Raw genomic sequence first — 9410 nt, 5'->3', positions numbered from 1 at the left:
AAAAAAAAAAAAAAAAAAAAAAAAAAAAACCTCTCACCAAAGTGGGTATAGAGGGAGCATGTCTCAACCTAATAAAAGCTATCTATGACAAACCCACAGCCAATGTAATACCCAATGTAATACCCAAAAGCTGAAAGCCTTTCTGCTAAAATCTGGAACAACTCAAGGATGCCCACTCTCACCTCTTCTATTCAACACAGTACTGAAAGTCCTAGCCACAGCAATCAGACAAGACAAAGAAATAAAAGATATCCAAATTGGAAGGGAAGAGGTAAAATGGTCACTATATGCAGATGACATGACACTATATTCAATATATAGAACACCCTAAGGACTCCACACAAAAACTACTAGATCTAATAAATGAATTCAGCTAAGTAGCAGAAAACAAGATTAACATTTGGAAATCTGTTGCCTTTCTTTACACTAACAATGAAATAACAGAACGGGAAGGTAAAAAAACAATACCTTTTAAAATTGCACCAGAACCCAAAAAACAAAAAAACTGAGGAATAAATATGACCAAGGAGGTGAAAGACTTATACACTGAGAACTACAAAACATAAATAAGGAAATTAAAGAGGATTCAAAGAAACAGGAAGATATCCCATGGTCTTGGATTGGAAGAATGTTGTTAAAATGGCCGTATTACCCAAAGCAACCTACAGCTTTAATGTGATCCCTATCAAATGCCCCATGACATTTTTCACAGAACTAGAACAAATAATTCTAAAATTTACATTGAACCATAAAAGACCCAGAATTGCCAAAGCAATCCTGAGGCAAAAAAACAAGGCAGGAGGCATTTCCCTCTCAGACTTCAGACAGTACTACAAAGCTACAGTAATCAAAACAGCATAGTACTGGCACAAAAACAGACATATGGATCAATGAAACAGAACAGAGCCCAGAAACAAACCCATACACTTACGGTCAATCTTCGACAAAGAAGGAAAGAATATACAATGGGGAAAAAGACGGTCTCTTCAGCAAGTGGTGTTGGGAAAGTTGGACAGCTGCATGTAAATTAATGAATTTAGAACACACCATCTCACCATACACAAAAATAAACTCAAAATGGATTAAAGATTTAAACATAAGACATGACACCATAAAAATCCTAGGAAAAATCCTAGGGAAAACATTTTCTGACATAAATTGTAACAATGTTTTTTAGGTCAGTCTCCCAAAGCAATAGAAATAAAAACAAAAATAAACAAATGAGACCTAATCAAACTTATAAGCTTTCGCACATCAAAGGAAACCATAAACAAGATGAAAAGACAACCCTCAGAATGGGAGAAAATATTTGCCAGTGATGCGACTAACAAGGGCTTAATCTCCAAAATATACAAACAGCTCATACAACTTGACAACAAAAGAACAGACAACACAATCAAAAAATGGGCTGAAGACCTTAATGGACATTTCTCCAAGGAAGACATACAGATGGCCAGTAAAGAAAAGATGCTCTAGATGCAAAAATTCTTAACAGAACTTTAGCAAACTGAATGTGACAATATATAAAAAGGGTACAGTGTTGGGAAAAGAGCCAGGAAGCCTGGATGCCTAAACTGAATGAGCCGGGAAAGTGAGCTGAGATCTGAGAGGTAAAGGGAACTAGATCAAGAGGGCCAGAGTGCATGTTCCAGATCACCTGACTTAATTGGTTTTATTTATTTATTTATTTTGGCCACAGCATGTGGGATCTTAAGTTCCCCAACCAGGGATGGAACCTGTGCCCCCTGCATTGGAAGCACAGACTCTTAACCACTGGACCGCCAGGGAAGTCCCATGACTTAATTGGTTTTAATGGCCCTGAACTGAATGGGTAATACTAATGGTGATAATTTGAGACCCCTTTATAGGCAAAAAGGGAAGATCTGCGGAGACAGTGAATACCACAGAGAGAAATGGTAACCTCAGCGTAAGGACCTGGACTTTTAATCTGAGTGGGATACTTGAGAAGCCAGTATAGGGTTTTGAGCAGAAGAGTGATACATCATTATTTGACTGTGTTTTAACACTCTAGTTTGTTGAGAACATATTTTAGTAGAGTAAGGATAGAATCAGGTAGACCAAATAATATGTAAATCAAAGTATTTTGTAAATTATAAGTTAAATATTAATGAATCACATATTGGGATAATTTATAAAAAAAGAAAAGATGCTCAACATCACTAATTATCAGAGAAATGCAAATCGAAACTACAATGAGGTACCATCTCACACCACTCAGAATGGCCATCGTTAAAAAGTCTACAAATAATAAATGCTGGAGATGATGTGGAGAAAAGAGAACTCTCCTACACTGTTGGTGGGAATGTAAGTTGTTGCAGCCACTATGGAAAACAGTATAGCAGTTCCTTAGAAAACTAAACATAGAATTACCATATGGTCCAGCAATCCCACTCCTGGGCATATACCCAGACAAAACTCGAATCGACAAAGATATATGCACCCCTATGTTCACAGCAGCACCATTCACAATAGCCAAGACAAGGAAACAACCTAAATGTCCATCGCCAGGTGAATGGATAAAGAAGATGTGGTGCATATATACAATGGAATACCACTCAGCCATAACAAGGAACAAAATGATGCCATCTGCAGCAACATAGATGGACCTAGAGATTATCATACTAAGTACGTCAGAAAGAGAAGGACAAAGTCCATATGATATCATTTGAATGGGGAATCTAAAATATGGCACAAAGGAACCTATCTACGAAACAGAAACAGACTCACAGACATAGAGAACAGACTTGTGGTTGCCAAGGATGGGGAGGGGGGAAGGAGAGGGATGGACTAGGAGTCTGGGGTTAGTAGATGCAAACTATTACATTTAGAATGAATAAACAACAAGGTCCTACTGTAGAGTACAGGAAACTATATCCAATCTCCTGGGATAAACCATAATAGAAAAGAATATTAAAAAATGTATATATTCATATAATTGAGTCACTTTGCTGTACAGCAGAAATTAGCTCCACATTGTAAATCAACTATACTCCAATAAGAAAAAAGACTTCCCAATATAACACAGGGAAGAGAGTCAATACTCCATAATAACTATAAATGGAGTATAACCTCTAAAAATTCTGAGCCACTATATTGTACATAGTAACTTCTATAATACTGTACATCAACTGTACTTCAATAAAAAAAAGAATGTTATATAAACTAGTTACTATAGTATGTAATCTTAGGATTGATTTTTCTCACTAAGCTAATTCCGTGCAGATCCATGCAAACTGTTGCATGTATCAACAGTCTGTTTCACGTAATTGCTGAGTGGTAGTTCACGGTATAGATTTGCCATCATCTGTTTAACCATTCACTAATTGAAGGATACCTGGGTTGTTTCAAGTTCCTGGCTATCATGAATAAAGCTTCTATAACCAAAAAAAAAACCAAGACTTGCCAAGCCGGAAAGAACCTCAGAGCTGGTTGACGCTACATCCTTATTTTAAACTGTTCTACCTCGGAGCCTCCTGCTTCAGTATAAGGCAGGGCCAAAGTCAGGACACCAGTTTCTAGACTCTTAAACTAATTTTTTTTTTTTTTTTTTTTTTTGTGGTACGCAGGTCTCTCACTTTTGTGGCCTCTCCCGTTGCGGAGCACAGGCTCTGGACGCACAGGCTCAGTGGCCATGGCTCATGGGCCCAGACGCTCCGCGGCATGTGGGATCTTCCCGGACCGGGGCAGAACCTGTGTCCCCTGCATTGGCAGGCAGACTCTCAACCACTGCACGACCAGGGAAGCCCTTAAGCTAATACTCTTTTACCTCCATTCTCTAACTAAGAAAGGGTTTTCTCAATCTGAGGCAATTGATGGAATCAGTATAATTCAAAAAAAAAAAAATAACTTTTTTACATTCCATAAAAGAGGAAAAAAAAAGCAAATTTTAAGAAGTCACTTATTTTAAACCTGAGGCAATCCTAAACTTCATAAATTAAGGATTTACTTATGGGCTTAGCTCCGACTTTGCAATTAGTTATCCTGAAATTTTTAATAAATGGAACTCAGAACCTGAAAATCTTTCTGATACAAAAATGAGGCACTGTATCTGTATGTGTGGTTTTATCATAAAATAAGTGTCCTAATTTGTAACTGCTTTATTTTTTATAACAGTGGCTATGTTTTGCCAAAACTAAACTTTCTACATTTTGAACTTATAAAAACAAGTATTAATATTTAAACTTACATTCAAAAGACGGTTCAAATTCCTCATGATCCTTAAAAGCTAGCTTGTCCAGATTCGAAAATTCAGTTTTGTCTTGAAGTTCTGTTTGTCTTTGATAAAGACTGGGTGGGAAGAATAAAATTCAAGAATGTGAAGCTTTAATAATATAAGACAGAAGAGCACAGGGTGATGAAAAAGCCTTTTGTGACTCAAGAAAATGCTTTAGATAATTAATTTTTCGTGGACTCATAGAGAATAAGAGCTACGGTGCACTGGGCGCTCTCCACGCACCACGCATCATTCCAAACAGTTAATACACTTTAAATCAGTCACTCCTCCAGACCACCTCATGCTGTGAGGTAGGTACTACCACTGTTAACAAAGAATAACGTTGCACTCTCAAGGCTGTTCCTAGAAGGAATTTTTTTTTTTTTTTAAAGAACTACAAAAAATTTTTGACAAGTTTTTGAAAAGCTGTGCACACCTTTAGCATGAGCCAGCTAAAGATGCAACACACCACAGTGCCCTACCTCGGCCCATGTGTGTCCTGCCTCTCCTCTTGGCTTTAGCACAGGAGTGATATAAAAAATATTACATACTTGAGGACCAGGACAGGCACATGTGGCACTTTTCAACTCTGTACAGTAGAACTGCATCAACACATAGATGCCTAGGCCTGAGCCCAGAATGAAGGAGTCAGAATCTCCTGCCACGGGGACTGGGCACAGGCAGGAGTCCCCCACGTGACTCAAATCCCAGCCTGCCCCTCCCTCCCCCGAGCTTCCCAACACACCCACCGCATCCTGCTTCAGCCATCATATCCTAGGACCCACTACCAGTTTCGAATTCATTTCAATGATTTACAAAGTGGAACCTTATTTGCTTATATTTAAATGCCTAAATATCTGTGACTTTTTAATGATGTATGAAACTATTTTAAGTTTACACTGAATTTATTTGCTTTTGCAGAGTCTGTACATCTGTTTTATCTTTATAAACCAAGTCTATTCATGGAACTATACAAATGCTTATTAATACCGTAGTACATATTCTTCTTTTTTTATTGTTTTGCGGTACATGGGCCTCTCACTCTTGTGGCCCCTCCCGCTGCGGAGCACAGGCTCTGGACGCGCAAGCTCAGTAGCCATGGCTCCGCGGCATGTGGGCTCTTCCTGGACCGCGGCACGAACCCACGTCCCCTGCATCGGCAGGCAGACTCTCAACCACTATGCCACCAGGGAAGGCCATCCATAGTATATACTCTATACATCAAGTTTAGCAAACGAGTAAAAATTACTCGTTTGCTAAAAGGAGTCTTTTTTCCCCCAAGTAATGCAGATGATTCCCAAAGATCACACATCTCACAATCTGACTCCAAATTCTACACTGCCACATAGTCTTTAATACCACCTAAAAGACCCAAACACGCCATGACCGAGATCGTAGGCAGCAACCAGCCTTGGCAGAGGCTGGGCAGAAGGCGGTACATACCCGGCCTTCTGCTCCACAGGGCTGGAGAGTGAGTGCACAGAAAGGCTGTACCTGGACTCGGCAGGTGAAGGCTGTGGCGTTCTGTCGGGACAGGGGACAGTGGCCGGGGACTGGCCCAGACCTACAAGGCAGGAGGAACCAGGGTGAGTATGTTACAGATTGTGTGGAGAAGACAGCAGTGTGGTTTCTAAAGAGTTCTATTACTTTGAAAATGAATTCTATCATCCTTGCAAACAGTGGAGTATGTGTAAATGATCCACAGAACTGACAATTCAGGCACCTGAATGAAACTGCAGCGATAACAAGAAAACACATGAAACTAACTGGCAGCCAAGGAAAAGCCACTGTCAGTCTCTGAACACCTTTCTGTGCCAAGCAATACCCTGGCACTTGATGCTCTATCCCATGGCCTCCCACACCAACCGTGGCTCGGGGGAGACGCCGTGGCTCCCCAGGAGCCGGCGGCTCAAAGGCAGGGCTCTCCTGGGCCCGGCTCCCACGACCTGCTGCTGTGACGGCTGCGCTCCTGCGGTCCTCACCCTGGGCCGATAAGGACCAACCCACCCACATCCAGAGCATCCCCAACCCCTGTGGCGGTAGCTTACCTTCCAGGTACATCTCACTGTCAAGGCTTCTCCTTGCTTTGGGGAGGGGAGTGGAGGAGAGGCGTCTGGAGGCCGTGTCCCTGCGTGACCTTGAGGCTGTGCTGCCTGGCACGTCAGATACCTCACTCTCGTCCCCTCTGTGCGCATTCAACAGAGGCTGCTGAGAGGCAACTCTGTCCTCTGCAAAAACACACCTCTCAGGAGCACCTGCAGGGACGTTCTTGAGAGCTCTCAGCAGGTGCAGGGCGGGCAGGCTCCTGGTTGCCGATGGGCTCTTGGCGGGGCACCGACTGACCCTTCGATGGTAGTTTTGGAAAGCTTCTTCCAAGCGCTCGGCCTCTTGCTCCAGCTCTCTCACCCTTGCCGTGGTATTGGCTACAAACTCAAGGTCGGAATCGGGGGAACTACTCTCTGTGCTGGCATTTGGGTAACTGGGGATCTGTGGTATAACTGGGCCTGCCATCAGTTCATCTTGTCTCAGAGGATTTCTCAAGAAATCCCCGCTTCTGTCGTCATCACGAGGTCCCTCCTTGCCACTCATTAACCCACTGATGGAGTGATTTAACAAAGACTGCTTCGTGTTGCGGTACACTTCGTTCTCCAGAGCTACGGGTTACAAACAGAAAGTGTGAGACAGGAAGGGAAAAGGTGGAGAATCAAATTAAAATATACTGAGAATTTCTTTTCTGAAAAATCAAAGTAATAAGGGCGAACTGGCACATTAAACAGTTTGTGACGGGAGCAATCAAGATGGTGGAAGAGCAGGACATGGAGCTCACCTCCTCCCACAAATACATCAAAAATATATCTACATGTGTAATGATTCTCACAGAATATCTACGGAATGCTAGCAGAAGACCTCAGACATCTGAAAGAGCAAGAAAATCTCCATGCAACCAGGTAGGACAAAAGAAAAAAGAAAAAGAAAAAAAGAAAGAAAGTGAGAAAGGAATCGGGACAGGATCTGCACCCTGGGAGGGAGCTGTGAAAGAGGCCAGGCTCCTGCACCCCAGGAAGTCCCTTCACCGGCATGGAGATCAGTCGGGACAGACAGAGAGCTTCAGAGGAGAACGCAGCAACCAGTGTGCAGCAGCTAGGATGGAGAGAGACCTGCACAAAAGGCCTGTGCCACCGCCCTGTACTCCCCAGCCTGAGATGCGTGTCCGCCAGTGTGGGCTGGGGCTGGGTGCTGAAGCTCACACTTCGGAGATCAGACCCAGGGAGAGGACTGGGGTGGGCTGCGTGGAAACAGCCTGAAGGAGCTGAAGTCTGATGCAACCACACCTGAGAGTGTAGGCAGAGGAAGCCAGGTGCCACTGTTTGGGGGGTGAGCGAGGGGAGGGGAGGGGTGGGGCCCACCACTGCAGCCTTTTTTGCTGTGCACGCTCTAAGGCAGCAGGACACCACCTACATGAACTACGGGAGCAGTCTCCAGCTGCCACCACCACTGCCCTCCCAGACTCCAGGAGTGGTCGCAAGCCACCACAGCTGCCTTCCCAGGCCCCAGGAGCAGTTGCAAGCTGCCTCTCCTCCCACTGTGTGCTCCAGGGGTTCACGAGACCCCACTGTTGCCGAGAACTCCAGGACTGGGCAGCAGCTGCCGCGTCTGCACGCCCCCTCGATCAAGGGGATAATGACCAGCACACGTTGAGGAAAGAGGCGACAGGCATCCATACTAAAAACGGCTCTCATGCCAAAAACATATGAAATCCACAGACGCTATACAGGGATGATGCCACATATAAACGGCCCTCTAAGACCACAGTAGATAACTGATTCTCCTAAACTAACAGAATAAGAGAAATATAAGTAAAATGAAGAAGCAGAGGAACTACTCCCAGTTAAAAGAGCAAGAAAATTCCCCTAAAAGAACAAACAATGAAACAGATCTCTTCAGTTTAATAGACACCAATTTCAAAAAGGAGATGAGGAAAATACTGAAGGAATTAAGAAAGGATATCAACAAAAATGCAGAGTACTGTAAAAAGGAACTAGAAACTATAAAGAGGAACCAAGAAAAATCAGAAAACTCATTTGCCGAGACGAAAACTGAACTAAAGGCAATGAATAGTGGAATGAATAATGCAAAAGAACAGGCAATTCCCTGGTAGTCCAGTGGTTAGGACTCTGCGCTTTCATTGCCGAGGGTGCAGGTTCAATCCCTGGTCAGGAAACTAAGATCCCGCAAGCTGTGCAGCATGGCCACAACAAAACAAATAATGCAGAAGAACGAATAAGTGATCTGGAAGATAGAATAATGGAAATCACCCAATCAGGACAGCAGACAGAAAGCAAAATGAAAAAATAAAATGAAACCAATATAAGAGAACTATGGGACAATATAAAGTGTGCCAATCTATGCATAATAGGGATTCCAGAAGTGGAAGAAAGAAAAAAGGGGATCGAAAATGTATTTCAAGAAACTATGGCTGAAAACTTCTCAAACCTCAAGAAGTAAACAGATATCCAGGTGCAGGAGGCACAGAGGGTCCCAGACAACGTAAACCCAAAGAGACCTATAGCAAGACATATTATAATAAAAATGGTAAAAGTTAAAGAGAAGATGCTAACAGCAGCAAAAGAAAAACAAGGAGTTAATTACAAGGGAACCCCCATAAAGCTATCAGCTCACTTCTCTACACAAACACTGCAGGCCAGAAGGGAGTGGCGAGGGATTGATTCAAAGCCCTGAAAGGGAAAAATCTGCAACCTAGGATACTCTACCCAGCAAAATTATCATTTAGAATACAAGGAGAGATTAAGAATTTCTCAGACAAGTGAAAATTAAAAGAATACAGCAACACTAAACCTATGCTAAAGGAAACATTGAAAGGTCTTCTCTAAATAGAAAAGAGGAAAAAGCAAATCAACTAAATAGGCCAGTACACAGATTAAAAAAGAATAAAAAAATTTCTGTGGGGCTTCCCTGGTGGCGCAGTGGTTGAGAGTCCGCCTGCTGATACAGGGGACACGGGTTCGTGCCCCGGTCCAGGAAGATCCCACATGCCGCAGAGCGGCTAGGCCCGTGAGCCATGGCTGCTGGGCTTGCGCGTCCGGATCCTGTGCTCCGCAAAGGGAGAGGCCACAACAGCGAGAGGCCCGCATACCGCAAAAAAAAAAAAAAAAAA

General features: G+C 43.0%; 1 protein-coding gene across 1 annotated transcript in view; it reads right to left on the bottom strand.

Annotated features, from left to right (window-relative positions):
• OFD1 (OFD1 centriole and centriolar satellite protein) overlaps positions 1-9410 on the bottom strand; it is a 64542-nt gene that overhangs the window by 10751 nt on the left and 44381 nt on the right. The window contains exons 16-18 of the mRNA XM_007457029.1: positions 6283-6888; positions 5678-5798; positions 4208-4308 (exon numbers count right to left, since the gene is read on the bottom strand). Of these exons, the coding sequence (XP_007457091.1) occupies positions 4208-4308; positions 5678-5798; positions 6283-6888 (828 nt within the window). The remainder of the gene's footprint in view (positions 1-4207; positions 4309-5677; positions 5799-6282; positions 6889-9410) is intronic.

Source organism: Lipotes vexillifer, unplaced genomic scaffold (assembly GCF_000442215.2).
Source record: "Lipotes vexillifer unplaced genomic scaffold, Lipotes_vexillifer_v1.1 scaffold222, whole genome shotgun sequence".
NCBI classification, from domain to species: Eukaryota; Metazoa; Chordata; class Mammalia; order Artiodactyla; family Lipotidae; genus Lipotes; species Lipotes vexillifer.
Note: the sequence above shows the minus strand (reverse complement) of the source record. Positions and strands in the feature narration are given on the sequence as shown.